An 18,883-nucleotide genomic window follows, 5' to 3' on the forward strand; every position below is an offset into this window, starting at 1 on the left:
AACTCTGGAGTTGACGTTCGAGATTTTAACATCATGTGCCTGAGGCTGGCTGACGCTGGCTGAGGCTGTCTTCGAATGGATTCACAATCCCGCGTTATCCCCCGGGCATGAACAATGCACGAAGATGTAACGACCACAGGTCCAACTCAGATTTGAAGTTAACTCGTATGATTCATTGTGTCTCGCTTCCGCTCCCAATACTCTCATTCTAATGGAAATTCATGTGCGGAGATCTGCGCCCTTTTCCTCACTGGAGCATCGTTGATGTGGAAGCTCTCCGAGCACATCACCCTGTAACATCACTGCGCCTCCGTTCACCATCTGCTCGCCAGAATCTCAAGCAATGAGTACAGATGCAATAAACTTGTCGTACTTCGGCTGTTTTTCAAACGGACCATCACAATTCTTCACATTCACCATGAAACGCCCCTCACCGCTAACCGGTGACCGCCCGTTTGCTACCCACTCCCCGCTCCCACAACCTACAAACACACCCACATCCACTTGCCAGCTCGCCGTTGCCAAAAAACTGCCCTCCCCACACTCTTTCAATCCACCGCCCACAGTCTCTCCCACCACCTCCCGCGCCAGCCTTTCCCACTCCGACAACCTCAACCTCACCTCAAGCAAAATGTCCGCCTCACCCGCATCCCCAGCCGCCCCGACCGCGTCTCCACCCCCGCCCCTCGCGCTCCCGCTCGGCTTCGCGGCCCAACTGCACGCGCTGCAGGACGCCCAGCGCGCGCTTGCGCTGCGCGTCGCGGCGCTTGAGCAGGAGAACGCGGTGCTCAGGGCTGCGCTGCAGGAGCAGAAAACGGCCTGCACCCGGCAACACCCCCCGGCTACTGATGCCGCACTGCTTGCTCGCGTTGAGGCGCTCGAGCAGCGGACCCAGCACCACCTCACCACCCCCACCCCCACCCCCACCCCAGCCCTCGCCCCCTCAGAGTCTGCCCTCGAACCCCGCATAACCGCCCTCGAAGCCCACACCCACGCCCTCACCCTCCGCCGCCGCGAAGCCGTAACCCAACTCCTGAACCTACGCACCCTGCACCAAGAATCCGCGAACGCGTTCCTCCTGCGCGCGGGCGATGTCCAGGACGATGATCTCGAGGGCATGCTGGGCGTGTGGGGGACGAGTGTTACGACGGTTGTTAGTGGGTTGCAGCAGGTGCTGGGGGTGCGGGGGTATGCAGGGGGAAATGGGTATGGAGGGGGGTATGGAGGGGGTTATGGAGGATATGGAGGGTGGTATGGAGGTGGGGGGCAGGGGTGGTGTTGGGCGCATGGGGGGGCGTGGCCGTGTCGGGGGTGTGGGCACTGAGAGCGGGTGAAGAGGTGGGGCTCTGGTTTTGCTGGTGGCAAATCAGTGTTCGATCGGAGGACGGCCGGTTCAGGATTCTCTGGTAAGTTGAGGTTGGTCTGCTTTTTGAATGGTGGTGGTTTTGACTCTTCAGGTTTTGGGTTGGAAGTTCGCCGTGTGTGATCTACGTCCTGCTTTGTTGGCGCTCGCGTCTACCCAAAGAGTGGATACTATCTGCACCGACTGGCGGTACTGTTCGGTGGTTCTCGGTTCTGGCTTTGCATTGGTGGTATTTCGGTTGGTGTTTTGGAGTTCACGGGACGGATACATCCAATGTCAGCGTTTGCGTCGAGCACCGGTCTGGTCTCAAGGAAAGTAGCATCATAGCTACCTGATGTAATATAATTCTTGGTCCTTACACACGCGTCCCTCTATCCGCTAAGTCGCAGCAGTCGCAAATCACAATCAGGCGTCCTTCTCGGCCTTGTCCAACAGGCGCTTCAGAATGGCCGCCGTGCTCCTCATACCCTTGAGCGCGTTCTCGTCGGGCCCCTCGCCGGGTGTGAAGGTGGCGTGGGCAAAATCGATCATCTTGACCGCCGCCAGCTTCGGCACGGTCTCGTCGTCGTCGTCTTCGTCTGGCCGCGCCGACCGGAGCACTTTCTTCGTGTTCTCGTACTCGTCCACATCGCCCTCGTACACCAGCAGAATGCTCGCGCTGTACATCCTGCTCTCCTTTGCCTCGAATGCTTCCTGGATGTCCTTAACCTCGCCTAGGAAGTACGCCAGCACCTCTCTCGCTCTCGCCTTCTCCGCGTCCGAGCCCTGGGGCACGAACGCCTCGAAGCCCTCGTCGATACCCTCCGCGCTAAACTTGCGCCCGTACATCTTGTTGTACACCCAGTATCCGCCCTCCTTGTCCTGCTCGACGTACGGCTTCAGGTCTTCCGGCACTTCCGGCGGCGACGCGCCCAGCCAGGTGCGCATGCCTGCTATCCTGAAGCCCAGACTTCCACTTGTGGTCTGAGCGCTGACTTTGTCAAGGCGGTCTCTCTTCTCCTGCTTCGCATTGTTGTCCCACAGCTGTGCGCCCAGCTTCAGATCCAAAACATTCGGCTTCTTGAAGCCGTGCGTGATGTTCTCGAGAACAATGTGCATGTCTGTGGCAAGCTTCTTGCCGTGCAGGCGCTCGGTGGTGCCATCGGCGGTCTCGATCGTGCCTGTGTCTTCGGCTGCGTCGGCTGACGCGTCGATGGACAGCTGGCCCATGAAGATTGGGAGGTGGGGCAGCAGATCTGTGTGCGACGTTGCGACCGTCTCGTAGAAGGCGATCTCGGCTGCGGTGCAAGGCTTGACGACCACGGCGCCGGACTCGTCGCTGAGAACACCATCGCTGGAGGGTAAGCACATATCAGGCTGCTAGTTGGGGTGCTTACTGGCCGGCAGCCGCATTGCCAAAAGCCTGCAGCTTGGAGGTGTCAAAAGCTTTCGACGCCATATCTTTGGTGATGCTCGAGCTTGGGAGGTATGGCTGTGTAAGCTGGCTGTGTTCGTGTGGCTGGTGATGGGTGTTGTTGGAGTGTCAACAGGCTAGGGACCCCGCGCGATGGTCAGGGTCTCACAGCGAGTCAGGCAACGCTGATGACGAAAGAGATCTGATTCGACCACCTTCATCCTCACCATGCTCTCTGACTACACTTGTAGCTTGGCAATTAATATCCTCGATTTAAGATGAGTTTGCGATTGACAAGAAGCTGCATCGTTAGCAGCGCCACTGTAGCAACGAGCGTGAGAGCTGTAACCTTCACACCCCTTGCACTGTAGACATGAGGTTAGCATATCGTCACTCTGGGTGCCCATGTGAGAAGCTGAGATGACTGGCGTTCAAACTGGCACGACCGCGCGCCTGCAGGTTGCACAATCATGTGCTTGCCAGCCCGTTTGCTCTCTCACCCAAATCGTCAGTCGCGCAATCAACCCCTCATAACCCCCTCTCCTTGACTGTACCTCTTCTTATCACACCGCCATCATGTCGACAGAAGATACCGGCCTCAGCTTCACACCAGAATCGCTGGCGCAGGCAAAGGCTAAGGTAATGGCCGCGCAGGACGACCATCCAGAAGGCGCCACTATCCGCCGCCAGGTGAGCTTGCATTGATAGAACTGCACTCTGGTGCTGCGTTACTAACACCCTCAAGGTTGAATTCTACTTCTCTGACGAGAACCTGCCTACTGACCTCCATCTTCTCCAGCAATGTGGCGGACGCGAGAATGTTCCAGTGTCGATTAGTCGCATCTGTGGCTTCAAGAAGATGAGATCCTACAAGCCCAAGCAGCTTGTGGTTGCTGCTCTCCGCAAGAGCGCATTCCTGGAGGTTTCTGCCGACGGGAAGACGATCAAGCGCAAAGTCGCCCTGCAGGGCAAGACGCTCTTGGACGAGGACTTCTGCAAGGACGACGATGACCTTGCCTACGATATCCGCAATCGCAAGCCTGCCGTATACCCAGTCCCGCTGCAATCCCAGCAGAAGAAGGTCTACCCTGAAGGCACGTCCAAGAACATGCAGAAGCCCACAGGATTCGAGACCACCTACATTGAGCCACCCATAAAGCCCGAGGAAGCGGAGGAGGAGGACAGGATGTACGACCCGAACAAGTCATTTGTCGAACGCATCGAGATCGCCATCCAGCGCTTCAAGCAGAAGCGGCGCATGCACGAGATGTACTCGAAGATCTTCAACAAGCTCATGCGCTACGGTGGCGTCGACTCCGGCCCGCGTATGCACCAGGGCATCTCCAAAGCCGAGATGAAGGACATGGATGCAGAGGAAATCGCGCGAGCGCTCGCTGTCCACACTGTGCCTTGGGACCGCTCGAACGAGAAGCATTGGACTGTTGACTTCTATGGTGTCGGGGCTGCATTCTTGTGAGTCGGACGTCAGTAACACTTCAGCACTGCTAACCATCACAGATCTTCGTGGTACCCGTCACATTTCGGTTATGCTCCTGGAGGCATCAAGACTGCTTGCCAAGTACTTCGGTCGTTCTACAACTACCTTCGCTATCACCGAGTCTGCCCAGAGTATGACGAACAACTTCAAGCTGCTCTCAAGCTGTGTGACACTGCCGAGCTGGAACTGGTCAAGGTGGATGCTGCTGGTCTTGCTCTTCCAGGCGACTTCAACACGTCGGCGAGTACCTTGTTTGGCGGATCGTCTGCTGGGCTGTTTGCGGCCGACAAAATATGGGCTCAAGAAGGGCAGAAGGACGGCATCGACCTCACCGAGATGGGCCTCCGGGATCAAGAGGCACGAATCAAGTTCAGCACAGGCGTTGCCGCACTGGGTACGGACGAGCAGCAAGACCTTGTCGGTGCTACTAGTCTGAAGATTCTCAAGAAGGAGACGACTGGTCTCGAGGTCGCCGCTATCACCATGCCCGACAACATCGCAAGAGAGCTGTATGCTGCACAGGCCGAAGTTGTGAGAAAGAAGCTCGTCCACCTCGAGCCGCTTGGCAAGCTCAAGTGCAACGTTTGGCACTCTAGCGACTGCGACGAGTGGGACCTACCCAAAGGCAAGTATCCCGATGGAAGTCCTCACAAGGTCGACAGAGGGAAGACGTTTGAGTTCTGGGTGGAGGAGAGTGTCCTGGGTGAGTGCTTCACCGGCATGAAGATCGATGCTACCGTCATTACGCGCGAAGGCGGCTTCATGATCCTCGACGACGTGAAACAAGTGTACTGCAGCTTCTATGCCTGGCTTCCGAACGAGCTCTGGATGGAGAACAAACCAAAAGAACTGCGCTGGCTGGCAAAGGGCCTACCCGAGCATGAAGAGATTGAGATTAACGGGGTCATGGTTGAGGGCCAGGAGAAGGCCCAAGAGAATGACGAGTTTGATGACGAGTAAGTTCGTGGCAAGCTCGCGTGGCTAGCGGAGTCTACGTATTCGATGGGGAGCAGTCCTGGGGTCGTTGAAACAGGGGTTTGAGGAGGTTCCGATTCTGCCCGTGTGGAGTGCCTGAGGTCTCAAGTTGCCGCAGTGACACTTCTCATGTTGGAAGAAACGATTTGCGTCTTCGCCCTGCGAAGAAGGTTTGTATCTCACAGCGTGCAGTGCACGATAGAACGAGATCAGTTACCCAGTCCCGCTTGTCAGGAGCAGTTTAGCTCCCGTGCGTGTTCAATGATCGACACACCCATCTGCAGAACGTCTGCTCTGACCACTCGTCCAAGCTCAGATGCATCAAACATACGTACAAACACCTGACTGTCCGGATCGCACGGCACTCTTGCCGATCTTTGTCCGCCCCTGTCTGTTGCGTCTCTCTTGTGTGCCTGCTTGGCATGCAGCCTTCCGCTCACCGTCACAGAGCTGGCCGGCAGCCTTGTTCCTTGCACCCTCGTGAAATCGGACAGGCGCCACTATACTTCTGGGGAACGCGACATCGCGAGGTTACGAGCTGTGCACAGCGCTCGGCCGAGTCCAAGATGTTAGGTCTTGGAAATGTCGAATCCCCATCGAATGATGAGGGGAGGCGGGTCGACGATCCTCCGCTGCATCCACCGTTTCTGCTTCGCTCACGCCCACTGGCGTCTGCGGCGCCCGCCAACCGCAAGGCAACTCGCGGTTTGACTCGAGCGCCCAGCGCGCCGCCCAGCACGCCGCGCCCAGCACGTGACACAAAAATGCCTGCAACCGGCTTGGAGATGGGATCCCGAATGTACTATGTACGGAATTGCGAGCACAATTATGCTGTTTTGGTGGCTGTTTGAGGTGCCGCAAAGCCACATTCATAGACCTGTCATGTTTTCCATTGATTGCATTGCAGGCGCAGCAGCGCCGGCAACTCACAGCTGCGTGGAGGAACCTTGGAGGCCCTTCCGTAACTCATGGGCTCGGCGTCCGCTGGGTGCCAAGTCTTAGAAAACGATGCCGCTGCGGTTGCGGGTCTTTGGGTCTTCCTCTCCGCTCTTACAAAACTATGCTGTCGCCGTCGCCAGCTTCGAGCCATCTGAGGTTCTGGTCATGAGCGCGACCGTGTCGATAATCGTGGCAAAAAACACACGGCTCCCACAGACGAAGCGGAACCATGGATCTAGCCTTCCGCGCTCCCGGCTTTCCCAAACGGGCCACTGCCGGCTATAGTGAGTGCACCTCAACCTCAACCCCAACGCACTGCCACATTCGGGCATCATGGTCCGCAGCCGACTAACACCGTCCAGCCCAGGGTGTCCTCAATCCATACATCTACGACCCGTCGATCCCTCTGGCTAGTGTTGGTGCTGCTGTCATCATACTAATCTCTGTCCTGTCTGTCTATCAATACATCCGGCATCAAGCATGGTTCTTCTGGGCGGCCATCGTCGCCATCGTGATGCTGATGCTCGGGCACATCTGCCGGCTTGTCTCCTCCCTTGATGAATTCCAGGACCTCCCATTCCTCATCTCCTGGCTGATGATCCTGCTCGCGCCCTCCTTCCTGGCCGCCGCATGCTACACTGCCTTCTCACGTGTCGTATGGTTCTCCTGTCCCACCTACGCGCTCAACTTCAAAACCCTCTGGTGCTTCCCGCGCTGGATCACCCCGACCTTCGTGATCTTCGACCTGTTCTCCTTCCTCGTCCAGCTCATCGGCGCCAGCCAGATCAGCCGGCAGTACGACCACGACTCGTCGCCGTCGCGCTCCATCGAGGAGTCCGAGCGCAAAGCGCTCCCCGGCCGCGTGATCCTGATCCTCGGGCTCGTGCTGCAGATGCTGTGCTTCCTGTCCTTCAGCATCATCAGCGTGCGCTACTTCGTCATCTCGCGGCACTGGCGCGCCTTCGACCTCGGCGACATGAAGCTGTGGCGCAAGCTCAGCTACACCATCAACCTGTCCTCGGTGCTCATTGCGGCCCGCGCTATCTACCGCACCATGGAGATCCCGCACGACAAGGGCTACGGGCTTATCTATCTGCAGAGCCACGAGTGGTGCTTCTGGACGTTCGATGCGCTGCCCATTCTCGCCGTGCTGGTGGTTTTTGCTGTCTGGCACCCTGGGCGCTATTTGCCCAGGAGCTATACGGGGTTCACGCTCGATAAGGGAAGGGCGATGAAGGAGAAGGATGAGATTTCGATTATGGCGGGACAGCATGAGGGCGAGCTGCGGGACTTCAAGCCGGAGGACTTTCCGGCTCAGAGACCGCAGGAGCAGGTTTGAGACGCGTGGTGACAAATTCTATCCTTGCGGGCGTTGCGAGGAGGGATCGTATGTGGCGGATCGTTCTGAATTCGATGGCGTTTATGGGTCCTGGACGGACGTGTTGAATACCATGCATCTAGCGAATCGGCGTTATGGGTTTGTTTGGAGATACCTCACTCTGCACGAAAGAATATGATGATCAGGAATGGGAAGGTTCCATTTTTCAACTTTCACTTGCCGTTCTCGCGTCTGCCACTCCTTCACTTGTCACTCCCTCAGCTCGCCCCACTAGAGCCTCATAGCAGGTATTCCTATCATCCGCGACCACTACTTTCTCCCACCTCTTCACGTCCATTCCATAGTATGCCCAGGCTCCAGCTGGGCTACTATTCGCTTTACACATTCCACCAACACTCGCTCGTCCTGACAAGCAGCGATGGCGACAACACGGACTTACACACTGGACGACTTTGCGAGCTACGGGCGTCAGCACTTTCCAGACGCGTATGCGCTTGTTGCAGATCCATGGCTGTACGTGATTGAGTCTCGTAGAGGCCTTCCCTACACGAAGCCAGGACGTTCTACTTCATCGCTCGTGCTGGCGAAGAAGGTCAACCGGACCAAGCCGTATCTGACGCTGCAAGAGGTGGTCTTGTATGGATCACGAGTCTCCTACATCTATGACCCCAGAGACGGAATTTTTCACATGAAGGAGGTCATCGATGCATACGACCTCAATGCCGGCGACTTGCGCGCACCCTTCTGCTATGTCGCAGCCGATCCGGAAGACAGTGCCAAAGCGTCAGCTAAGCTGTATGGCGAGGCATATCGACTCAATCTCCTTGTACACTTTGTCTTCCTGTTGACCGGTAGAATCACGCACTTTCGTGGCGCCATAGACCACGATTTGCTCAATGAGTTCAAGACCCTTTGCGAGCACATCCAGCAGAGGAAGGCAGCTGAGAGCAACTCCGTGCGGAAGGCGATATTCAAAAAGGGAGAGCCTGAGATCGAAGCTGATCTTGAAGACTATGACCTGGACAACACAGGCGCTGGAGAACAGCATCCGCAGCAAGCCAGATCCGCAGAATCAACTCCAAGCACGATCGACGAGCCACACTCAGTCAGCCCTGACCCTCCACCCCGCAAGCGAACTGCAAGTCAGATGGCTGACGATCCGGCTGATGAGAACGAAGACCGTAAGTCCGTCCACGACTCTGCTTATCTGGAAACTGACACAAACACGCAGGCCCCCGCAAGTGCATCAAGCTCGTACGTTCCGCACCCGCACACATTCTCCCTCACCACTGACCCACCACAGCTCGAAGAAGCATCCTCGAAGCTCGCCGAGGCCCTCAGCATGTCTCGAGAAAATGAATCTTGGGGCTCCGCCCGAGAAAACGCTTTGCGGGACGAGATCGCCGGGCTGAGGGGCCAGCTCGCTAATCGCGAGGCTGAGATTGCTGAGCAGGCGGCTCGGATTGCCGAGCTGGAAGCTAAGAACAAAGAGTGCAGAGACAAGTTGGCACAAGGCAGTGAGAAGCTCGGCGCTGCTGATGAGCGGACGAAGAAGCAGGCGCAGAAGTTCGAGGATCTCATGGAGGAGAGGGATGAAAGGATGAGGAAGATGGTGTTGAAGATGAAGGAGCTTAGAAGGGAGAGGGATGGGTGGAGGGATAGATATGTGGATGAGAAAGATGAGTGGAGGATTAGATACGAAGATGAGATGAATGTGTGGAATGGCAAGTACAAGCTGCTGAAGAAGGGCACGATGAGGGCTCTGACTAAAGGGTTCTGAGGTTGACGCGCGCCATCACGATGGTCCTTATCGCAGCCCCAGCGAGATATGTCGGCAGTGAACCACTGCTAGCTCCTAGGACGCCGGGTCTGCATATTCGTAATGGAAGCACTTTGAATTCCGTTCCTATGGTTTCTCGTTTTCTTCTGTTGTCTGCATACAATGCTGGTCGCGTGCGTAGGTAGGCTGTGCTTGGCTTTTGCTCGGCATTTGCTGTGCTGCGGTATATTACCATGGACAACCCGATATCGCTATATCAAAGATATAACATGATTCTTAATGATCAACGCAGATGGGATAATAAGGCAGCAGCCCTGCGAATATGTCAAATACTGACTTTGAGCACTTTGGATCATTTACACGCTGCCACATTTCTGAGCCTTACCGGAAGCTACGTAACTCGGAACAGTGTTCATCTACGGCTGCCCGAGCTGTGCCATCACTGTACAAGATCTACTCGGTACACGTCACTCCAACGTCTGTGGATTGCGTCCTCCCCTCTGCCACGTTTCAGCAAAAGCAGAAGGAGATGTTGGCATGGATCACGAACCATATCAAGAGCTTTGGCGTCTCATATCACTCGTGGACTTCATCTTCTTGTTGGCAGATATACTGCTCAGCAGAACATTAAAAAAGCAGTATGAAAGAGGGACAAGACGTTCAACCCGGCTGGGAAAGTATCTTCGAGCTGACCAGACCGCTGTAAGGCACCATTTCGGTAAGCTAGCGCGGCTCACTCATCCCCAAGCATGATCGTCGAGCCACGCCTGGCATGAAGCGATGTGCATGCTAGATCATTGACTATACGCTCCACACGGACAAAATTCTCAAGGAAAGAATCACGATTATATGTTCATTAACTCTTCGTGTCTTCGTTTGTTGTTACTTCGAAGCAGTCTCCACACAAGCTGTCAAGCTCACTGGGACACTGAACATGTGCGAAGCCGAGATTCCTTGCAACCTTTGTCTAAGACACGTCAGAAGGAGATCTTGGATCTTCGGACTCAACTTGCTGAGCAGATATGAACGACTATGGGAAAGATGTCAATTGACAGCGATAAGAAACCGAAGACTGCAGAGAGATTGAGAGGGCAGCAGGCGTAGAAGATCGAGGAGCTCAAGGACGATTGAAAGACCAAGCACGAGCTGCTGAAGAGCGATATGAGGGCTCTGAGCGATTCTGTAGCCGACGCGCACAATCACGATGAACCGTCCATAGCAACGCCAAAATAGATTTGTGGCCAACACTGCTAGCTCCCGGGACGCGAGGTCCGTCGGCTCACCGCTTGTCGGCTGCTGCTACCGGCCGCTATCTCACCTCCACTCTCACTTGTTGCTCTCTCACCTTGTCCCGCTAGAGCCTTGCAGCCGGGGGTGCGAGTACTTATATCGCTCGACGGCCCACTGCTTACCTCGTCACTCAACCTCCATGCTTGATCCTCTCAACAAGATCATGTCAATCCCTCGAACTATCTTCCACAAGACCATGTCGAACCCAAAGCCATGCACTCTGCGAGACATTGAGAAGGCGGCTAAGCAGGCTGACTCAGACGTATACGATAACATTTCAGACCCGGATCAGTACGTCTTCGAGTCCCTCCCGGGTCCGTCGAATTCAACAGTGTCTCTTCTACTTGCGAAAGACGTTGACCAGACCGAGACGCACTTCAGGGTGCAAGGGGCCTATCTTGATGGACACCGCGTCTTCTTCGTCATCGGCTCTGAGGGCTTAGTGCTCCGCGCTGGGGATGCGCTCGAACTAGATGATCTAAGCCTCGAGGGATTAAGGATGCCGTTTGCTCATCTAGCGCGATCAAGCAGTCGGTTGATGCCAAACGCCCTCTCAGCTTTGGGCGCCTTCGTCAGGTTCGTCTATATGTTGACCAACGGAGTCGAACAACAGCCTTGGGATATGGCGATTCGAATGGCAGACGTGTGCAAGAAGATTCGGTATGGCTACGAAGCTGAGCGTGCCCGGAAGCGGTCAGCAGACAAGATGACAGACAAGGAAGATCGTAAGTGCATTCACCACTCTGCTCGCCAATGACTAACGCAAGCATTTAGAAGCCAAGACCAAGTTCGCATGTGTACGTCCAGCGTTCGTACAGAGCTCTGCTCGTTACTAACCAGTTGCAGATTAGAGAGATCGAGGAGTCCGTCCAGATTCTCGAAGATATATCGAAGAAAGAGCTTTCCGCAGCCGCCCATCGCGAGAACACTTTGCGGAACGACACTGCGGCTCTTCGTGCTAACCTAGACAAAGAGAAGTCTACAACCGCTCGTCTTCAACGTGAGCTCGCGGATGCCAAAGCCGAGACATCTCGTCTTCAGCGTGAGCTTGCGATCGAGAAGACCAACATCGCTCGTCTCCAGGGTGAGGCCTCGATGCCGAGGCTCGTTATCAGGTCGAGCTCGCAAGCTTGAAGGCTGAGAATGCTGATCTCAAGAGACAATTGGCGGAGGGGAAGTCAAAGACTGACGAGCACATTGACAAGCTTAAGACTATGGCAGGGTTCTTTGAGTCCTTGACCTAGGTGCAGAGTCTTCGATGTGTGGCGGAGGAGGGTCCGACAAAGGTGTACCTAGAAGACACTTGACGTGTAGAAGACACACGATGGGCTTTTCCAGGAAGTTAGCTTAAAGATGCAGCACATTCTGCCGCAAACATGGCTATCTTACATATCAAGGAAATTCGTACTGCATATACCGTTCGTGCACCATTCGTGAATTTAAAAGAGTCGCAGGAACTTGTAAGGACTGGCATTGTTACCGCGGTTGCTTTGTACCTATGTAGGACGGACTCCTTGTAGATATTGCAGCACCTAACCCTATGCGCAAGGTGACTTCTCGACATGTGCCGCACCTGCCCATCACTACCCGGCGCCTGTTCCGTGACATCCTGGCGATGTCCTCACTCTACCAAGCGACTTCCTTGTCGAAATGCATCATCTAACCATTTTGGAGTCGTATACGTCAACTGTCACTTTTGGACAGCTAAGGCTAATTATGCACTAACACACTTCATATTGTACCAAAGACTGGGGACCTAGAGCAGACCCGAGCCTCTTCTATCTGGCACTCAATCTCGGCCTCCTCTGACCAACCACACCATTGATGGATCCAAGCGGGGCGCCAACGATACTCGCAACGGCCCACGACAAAGGTCGTCAAGCAGGCGCTGTTAGGGTTCCAACTCATGAGCACACATCAATATAAAGTCCTCGAGAAGGACACCACGGACTTTGATGAGGGATCCGCTGCAGATAATGTAGGATTCGAAGAGCTCTGCCTGAGATTTAGGTAACGCAAAGAAGACATGAAGGTCTCTCAGCGAGGACAGGCCAAGGAGATAGCTAGTTATCAAGCCGCAGAAGATTGAAGATGGGCTAGAAAGATATTGGCCGCGATCACAGATACCTATGCTCGAAGTGCACAGAAGCTTGTCCATTGTTCTCACTTGACATCTCGAACACCGTATGGATGTAGCGACGGCATGTTTCCACTGCATGATTGGGGATCTGATTTACACAAATCCTGCCGTGCACCTACTTCAGCTCTATAATGCAGCATGATCCGTAGTTAGATGGAAGGAATTCTCACAAGTGTAGCAAAATGTCCTACACCAACTTCAATCCCGTCAAGCTTGTTCCTTATCACTAACACACCTGCACGCCAACCACCACTTCCCGTTCGACGCGTGTCCATGAAACTCGCTATAGAATATGTTCTCGTTCAGATCAACGATGTGGGTGTGAGCGTCTCGCAGCATGGCGCATCTCTCGTGCAGACGCCTAAAGTATGTCTTTTGCTGTGTCTCATCGCCTGGGTGGATCAGAAAGCCGAACCGGCTCTGAGAGCGCGTCGACTATTCTGCCTTAGACCACTTACCGCGCTTGTTCTTGTGTCTGTTTATATTAGCGTCAACCAAAGAACAAAACAGATGTAGCACTTACAGCCTGTTACCAAAGACCTAGTTGGCGACCTGGTTGGCAAGCTTGCCTTGCGAGCCCTGCAGGTTGTATCCGTCCTCAGGCAGATAGTAACTCGGCACTTGGTGGTTCTCTGCAGGGCATGACACCATCGTGACATGTATTCAGATAGCCACTTGGCTGTTCTTCTCTGTATCGTACCTCTGTGCTCGTAGCTGGAGCTTGTGCTCCAGTGCCGAGTCAAACTCTGCCTGTGTGTATACCTTGTTTTTCGACGCGTCCTCATCTGGTCGACGCAAAAATGATGGAGCTTGTTCAACTCCGTGCCTCCAGCCAGCTCGGACGGCTTTGGATACAGATGCAATCTGTATCGCGAACTCGTCGACGAGCCGAGCTTTCTCGCTTTCGGGAATGTCTGCTGGTGCCTGTTCGACCCTGACGGTCACCGGAGGGGTGGCACGAGCAGCCTTTTCTTCACCAACGCACTGGATCGGGTCTCTTCGAACGTACAGAGCAAGTCCGTCGGCTCGCTGTAGCCCCTCTTGCGCCGACTCCTCGGCCTGGCGGGCGCGGGCCTCGGCGCTCTGCCAGAGCCCAGTGACCTTGTCTAGCGCGTGGCAGACAAGCAGCATGTTCGCTCGCTGCAAGCTCTCAGATCGGATGAATTGCATGCGTAGGTCTTGTTCGACGTTGGGGAACCTACGGGGTAGAGGACTTGCTCGAGACGAGCGATTGCGTTTTCGTTGTATAGACGTGTGCGTATGACTACCTCATTGGCTGTGTCGGTGGCCAACTCTTGGAGCTTGCGACCTGTTCTATTCAGATCGTGCAAGATGGGCCACCCTTTTTTAGGTAATCTGGCCTGGAGCACGTCGCTTTCCACGCTGGATCTTTTGGATGGTTGCGTAAGAAGCTAGTGATGAGATAGAGTGGTAGACGACTTTGTTCGTGAACCGGCGTCGATCCTATAATAAAGTCAGGTGGACCCGAGCGCACAACTTTCGGCTTCACTCTCACTTGAAGATGAGTCGCTCTGTATGGTCCCAGAAGCAAACAGAGCAGCGCTAGATCAAGTGAATCTTTCCCGCCTTAGCTCTCAGTGGCAGATAGGTCAATCTGCTCGCAGTGTTGTGTGTAATCAGTCTTGAGTAAATCTATGTGCATAGCAAGTTCTTAACACGTGCGTTGTTAACATTTACAAGGCGGCACTATAGTAAGGACAAGACAGTTTCAAGTTTGAATGCATTTACTGTCCTGTCTCGATATCTGATTTATGAGACTTGGACCTCCCAGGGCTCTTATGCTCACCCGCAACCTTTGTCTTTCCGCCTTATCACACCTGATCAGAACTGATCGCGCTCATTGGTTGTCGTCCTGTGCTCGCCCTTTGACCTGCGTTTTTCTGCCCTGACCTGTTAAGAACATTAACTCCAACCCTAGCGTCCTGAACCCTGGTCGTGATAGCGGTGAACAGAAAGACGGAGCGGCAGTTCAGTCTTGGGCCCCTGCTCTTGAGTCGGGGTCTTGGGTTGCGGCTCCTCGTGTGAGGTATTCTGCACTGTGCCAGATGTCTGGAGGAAGGTCTCGCCACCCGTGGCGGGCTGCGTGTCTTGCGCGCTTGGACTGAAGACATTGGCAGGATTCGTGGGAGTGCTCGACGAATACATTGCCTCAGGGAGAACGCCAGTGGCCATGAATGCGTAGAAGACGTCATCATTTGACATTGTCTCGTTGAGCTTCTTCCTGTGACTTGCAAAGACTTCCTTGAGCATGGTCTTGTCAAGCTTGGAAGTGCTGGTACGCCCGTGTCGAGCAGGAAGGCTCACTTCGTGTACTTCTTGCGAGTACCTGGTCCTGTCAGCCTTTTATTCTCGCACCAATAGAGGTACTTACAGCATGAAACAGATGCTCTCGACCTTCATATCGGCGAAGTCATGGTAGCCTTGGGCTTTCATGGACGTCCAAAGCTCCCTTGCTCTGCGCATCGCTTCTCCGTTGCCGAGACAAGTCATACAGTCGAGGTTGGGTGGCATGATTGCGGTTAGGTGGTGCAGCTGGAGAGCGGGGTGAGAGACTACTTATACGTGGTGGCACTCGTCGGCTTAGCGGCCGCAAATCGGAGGTGAATGTGCGTCGAATGGAAGCAATCTGCGATAGGAGCGCACCCAGGCACACTGGCACGAACATTACCTCATTTTGGACTTTGCACAACTCTCTTTTGTGGAATTTGACTTGATAAGAACGCGATTGTTGGTGATATCGCCTGGAGGCAAGACCTGATCCATTCTTGCAAAGCCTACGCTTATTTCGGCGTACGAAAGAACTGTATAAGCAATCTTTTGCCGGCCTTATCAACGTTACATATGAACTAGAGAGGCTTTCGCAAACATGTCAATCTATGGGACAGCCACTTGGCTTCAGTGACTTTGGTACCGTGGTGACAACGAAAATCCAGCCATGCCTCTTTTTGATATTCTGCCTTTTCCTAGTCCCATGCACGCAGGAGTGCCATAATATCTAACATACAAACAAGCAAGCATGAATATAATAGTCAAAGGTCCGCTAGGATTAAAGATGAGATAAGCCATGTTGTAGCTGAGGTGCCAGCTAGAGGGCAGGCAGATCCTGTACGTCTGTTAGGAAGACCTAAGTCTTCAGCTGACATGATTAACCGGCAAAGAAACATACCCTGACGCTTTGGTTGTCTCGATTTGCCCGTCGAGATGAGTGATACAAGGGGCTGTCGACGGCGACAAGCGATACACCAGCGGCCAATCCAGTTGATATCAAAAGGGAAGACCAAAGCGACTGGTTGCGATCGGTTAGCATACACCCATTCTGTGGAACGAGCGTCGTCGTTCAACGCCTCATGTGGAACATACTGGTCGCGAGCATATAGATGCTATCTATAGATATACCTAAGTAACTTCAGCTAGTCAGCAATATGTATTGTCACCTAGACACCTATAACCACCCATATGTGATTCGTCTCAGGTATTTCTTTGTCATGTCGTGCCGTCCTCCCCTTCACTTAACAGACGCAGTGAAGCTAGGCTGCCCCACACTCCCCGCCACCACTGGTTAAATATTGCGAGCTTTGGCTGTCGCACTCTCACCTCCACTCTCCAACTTCGAACGTGCCACCAGGACCGCGCATAACGAGACAGAGCTACTGTTACTGTGAGTCACATTTGCTTCGCGGTTGATCTTACACTTACTGGTTCTGAGGCAGACTTGCTGGGCGTTGAAGGTTCTCGATGGCATTGAAAATGGAGTGCAGCGATTCCCCTCTGCTAGACACTCTGAAGCAGCATGCTCAAGAAGAATTTCCGGACGCTTTCGAAGCAGTCAGACATACAGATCTTTACAATTTCAGTACACTAGACATTGAGGGAGAAGAGCGAGACGTGCTCTTCATTGGCATAGTCTGCCCCACCGCCGGCGTCAGCATTAATACGTTCAAGCCACTGTATGCGCATACACGAGGCGGATCTATACAGTACTACTTTTTGCAATCAGAAGAGCTGCCCCTCGTTCGATTCGACCTGGACCTGTTCCCGCACACTGGCAGGACACGATATCGGCATGACAACTTGGATCCCTTCAAATACATCGCTCCCACAGCGAATAAAGCTGGGTCCGAAAAAGGACGACTCGAGGACCGCAAGGCTAAGACCGTCGGAGTTGCATTTCTCGTGAGATTTGCTTTCTTGTTGACAGGACGTACCAACAACATCGCAGATGAAGGTCAGACAGAGTTGGTGAGACAGCTTGAGAAAGTTTGCGCCACGATTCGCCGTAACAAGGCCAAAGAAGAAATTGAAGCTCAGTCGATGATTGAAGTGGAAGACGATAGGGTTGAGACATCGACACCAAGCCAGCGCGACCAACCCTCTGTTCCTTGTAGCCCAAAGACTCGCGCCCGACCAAATCGGACTATCCATACAAGGGAGAGCGCGAGCAAAGCAGAGTACAGAGGTGATTCCATTCGTCTCTTTTTCCAGATTTCTCTGACAATCTCTACAGGCCCGACAAAGCGTGCGCGTCGTGAAGAAGACACACAGCCACCCTCGGAGAAGGTTGGTCTAAGCTGGTTCAATGATTCAGACCCACCTGAGCTTGTCGAGAAGCTCGAGACACAGACACAAGATGTCATGGACACAATCTTTTCGGTCTGCAAAGCCAGAGCAGAGAATGAAGTAGCTCGGGACCTCAGAGCGCTGAAGGCGGAGATCGAAGGCCTCAAAGCCGAGCTCGTCGAAAGTCGGCATTGCACCAAGGAGATGATGGACAAGAACGACGAGCTTGAGGCCAAGAACCGCGAAGACATCGAACAGCTGGAAGCGCAGCTTGTGAAGGAGAAGATCAAGACACTGAACGAGACAGATAAATATAACGAGCAGAGGAAGGAGTATCGGAATCTACAGGAGAAGTACAAGGCGATAGAGACCGTTCGTAAGGCGGACAACCGCACTTGAGCTCGGAAAATGAGGAGACACTAGAGCCTGACGATTGGTATTTGGGGTGCCGCTCTTCAAGGCCAGCGACCTGAGACAATGAGATCGATGTTATGATGAGACAAGAACAAGACTAGATGAATCAAACACAATGCAGGATAGTATCAACGCGCAATAGGTGCATGGTGATAATAACGTTGCGCGGATTCGACTTTCACAAACCGATTGAGATGACGTCGCCGAAATCGAAGCCGAGGTCCCACAGCTTCACAGTCGCGGTTCCGCTCGCAGCGATCGCAACTTAGTGTGAGCTTGATTGAACATCACACCAGCAATCCAACATGTTCTCGTCGCTACAACCGTCGCGTCCAAGGGTCTGTCTCGTTTAGTCACCTCTATGAATACGTATTGACAGGCTTGCAGCTCCCACAGCAATCCGGACAGCCAAACCACGCCTATCAGCAGCGGCGCGCAGCCCACGAGCTGCCCCACTCTCCACCACAGCCACAACAGCAATCCTCACATAGTCCGCCGAATCCTCAAAAACCCAAGTCGCAAATTGAAGCCATGCCGCCCAATCGCACAGCACCGCCGTTTCCTGTACAGAGCTTTTACGATGCTGCGACACGGCATCCGGTGTTCTTCACGAATAACCTGAGAAAGCCTCCGTTTCCTATGCCGCAGATGCCGAGCCAGGGGTGGAGTCCTGTCGCGAATGGGTACATACAGGAGAGGCAGAAGGTTCAGGGCGGTCTAGGGACGAAGCTGTGATCGCTCTGGTGCATAGGACGCAATAGGATGATTGCCGCCATGTGGTCGTTGGGCTGACTACATTTTCACCGGTACATATACCTAGGGTGGAGACTAAGTCGGGCTCAGATTACCACCTTTGGCTACTCTAACGACAATTCTGTTCTGCCTAACGGAGATGATGCCTCGTGGTCTAGGACTCTTGATCGCTTCAGTAGCGCAGCCAAGATTGGTGCGAGGTTTCTGGCCTCGAGGACGGCATGCAGAGTCTTGGAGCATCGCGGCAGCAAGGTTGTCCTGGTTCCATAAACCCCAAATTTTCCCGCAGCGTAGAGGCGCAGCAATTGGAAAGACTGATGTCGGCGATGAGGTTGCCGAGTCATTGGAAGAGAGGACATGATGAGACCATGCTTGTCAATGCTCAAAGCCTAGGGTAGAGTTATCAGCATGGTCCAAAAGA

The 18,883-nt window shown here is 54.0% G+C and overlaps 8 protein-coding genes across 8 annotated transcripts; 7 read left to right on the forward strand and 1 right to left on the reverse strand.

Annotated features, from left to right (window-relative positions):
• Nucleotides 1–418: 418 nt before the first annotated feature.
• C7974DRAFT_444312 (uncharacterized protein) lies at nucleotides 419–1,725 on the forward strand (the record flags this gene model as incomplete). The annotated part of the gene is made up of 1 exon (XM_046145490.1): nucleotides 419–1,725. One exon carries the CDS (start codon nucleotides 419–421, stop codon nucleotides 1,322–1,324), a length of 906 nt encoding a protein of 301 aa, XP_045992357.1. The 3' UTR covers nucleotides 1,325–1,725.
• C7974DRAFT_404826 (inositol polyphosphate kinase-domain-containing protein) lies at nucleotides 1,271–2,964 on the reverse strand. Its single transcript, XM_046142988.1, has 2 exons — nucleotides 2,740–2,964; nucleotides 1,271–2,696 (listed from the first exon to the last, which is right to left on the reverse strand). The coding sequence occupies exons 1-2, from the start codon at nucleotides 2,799–2,801 to the stop codon at nucleotides 1,769–1,771; spliced, it is 990 nt and encodes a 329-aa protein (XP_045992358.1). The 5' UTR covers nucleotides 2,802–2,964; the 3' UTR covers nucleotides 1,271–1,768.
• A 16-nt stretch (nucleotides 2,965–2,980) lies between these two features.
• On the forward strand, nucleotides 2,981–5,214 carry C7974DRAFT_368568 (Argonaute siRNA chaperone complex subunit Arb1-domain-containing protein; the record flags this gene model as incomplete). Its single annotated transcript, XM_046139900.1, has 3 exons — nucleotides 2,981–3,446; nucleotides 3,502–4,229; nucleotides 4,275–5,214. The coding sequence occupies exons 1-3, from the start codon at nucleotides 3,333–3,335 to the stop codon at nucleotides 5,212–5,214; spliced, it is 1,782 nt and encodes a 593-aa protein (XP_045992359.1). The 5' UTR covers nucleotides 2,981–3,332.
• Nucleotides 5,215–5,918: 704 nt separating this feature from the next.
• On the forward strand, nucleotides 5,919–7,639 carry C7974DRAFT_404829 (RTA1 like protein-domain-containing protein). The gene is made up of 2 exons (XM_046142989.1): nucleotides 5,919–6,452; nucleotides 6,531–7,639. The coding sequence occupies exons 1-2, from the start codon at nucleotides 6,398–6,400 to the stop codon at nucleotides 7,505–7,507; spliced, it is 1,032 nt and encodes a 343-aa protein (XP_045992360.1). The 5' UTR covers nucleotides 5,919–6,397; the 3' UTR covers nucleotides 7,508–7,639.
• Nucleotides 7,640–7,925: 286 nt separating this feature from the next.
• Nucleotides 7,926–9,287, forward strand: C7974DRAFT_444314 (uncharacterized protein; the record flags this gene model as incomplete). Its single annotated transcript, XM_046145491.1, has 3 exons — nucleotides 7,926–8,688; nucleotides 8,739–8,761; nucleotides 8,811–9,287. 3 exons carry the CDS (start codon nucleotides 7,926–7,928, stop codon nucleotides 9,285–9,287), a joined length of 1,263 nt encoding a protein of 420 aa, XP_045992361.1.
• Nucleotides 9,288–10,716: 1,429 nt separating this feature from the next.
• Nucleotides 10,717–11,711, forward strand: C7974DRAFT_417999 (uncharacterized protein; the record flags this gene model as incomplete). The annotated part of the gene is made up of 3 exons (XM_046144122.1): nucleotides 10,717–11,302; nucleotides 11,352–11,374; nucleotides 11,424–11,711. 3 exons carry the CDS (start codon nucleotides 10,717–10,719, stop codon nucleotides 11,709–11,711), a joined length of 897 nt encoding a protein of 298 aa, XP_045992362.1.
• Nucleotides 11,712–16,485: 4,774 nt separating this feature from the next.
• Nucleotides 16,486–17,694, forward strand: C7974DRAFT_418002 (uncharacterized protein; the record flags this gene model as incomplete). Its single annotated transcript, XM_046144123.1, has 2 exons — nucleotides 16,486–17,194; nucleotides 17,243–17,694. 2 exons carry the CDS (start codon nucleotides 16,486–16,488, stop codon nucleotides 17,692–17,694), a joined length of 1,161 nt encoding a protein of 386 aa, XP_045992363.1.
• Nucleotides 17,695–17,983: 289 nt separating this feature from the next.
• C7974DRAFT_73938 (uncharacterized protein) lies at nucleotides 17,984–18,505 on the forward strand. The gene is made up of 2 exons (XM_046147180.1): nucleotides 17,984–18,047; nucleotides 18,097–18,505. The coding sequence occupies exons 1-2, from the start codon at nucleotides 18,015–18,017 to the stop codon at nucleotides 18,442–18,444; spliced, it is 381 nt and encodes a 126-aa protein (XP_045992364.1). The 5' UTR covers nucleotides 17,984–18,014; the 3' UTR covers nucleotides 18,445–18,505.
• The last annotated feature ends 378 nt before the right edge of the window (nucleotides 18,506–18,883 follow it).

This window comes from Boeremia exigua (genome assembly GCF_020726555.1).
Source record: "Boeremia exigua strain MPI-SDFR-AT-0100 chromosome Unknown C7974scaffold_13, whole genome shotgun sequence".
Classification (NCBI taxonomy): Eukaryota; Fungi; Ascomycota; class Dothideomycetes; order Pleosporales; family Didymellaceae; genus Boeremia; species Boeremia exigua.

Coding starts and splice junctions, on each gene's coding strand:
- C7974DRAFT_73938 (XM_046147180.1), top strand. CDS start 18,015: ATGTTCTCGTCGCTACAACCGTCGCGTCCAAGG. Junction 18,048..18,096: donor TACAACCGTCGCGTCCAAGG/GTCTGTCTCGTT, acceptor ACAGGCTTGCAG/CTCCCACAGCAATCCGGACA.
- C7974DRAFT_404826 (XM_046142988.1), bottom strand. CDS start 2,801: ATGGCGTCGAAAGCTTTTGACACCTCCAAGCTGCAGGCTTTTGGCAAT. Junction 2,697..2,739: donor GGCAATGCGGCTGCCGGCCA/GTAAGCACCCCA, acceptor CTTACCCTCCAG/CGATGGTGTTCTCAGCGACG.
- C7974DRAFT_404829 (XM_046142989.1), top strand. CDS start 6,398: ATGGATCTAGCCTTCCGCGCTCCCGGCTTTCCCAAACGGGCCACTGCC. Junction 6,453..6,530: donor ACGGGCCACTGCCGGCTATA/GTGAGTGCACCT, acceptor AACACCGTCCAG/CCCAGGGTGTCCTCAATCCA.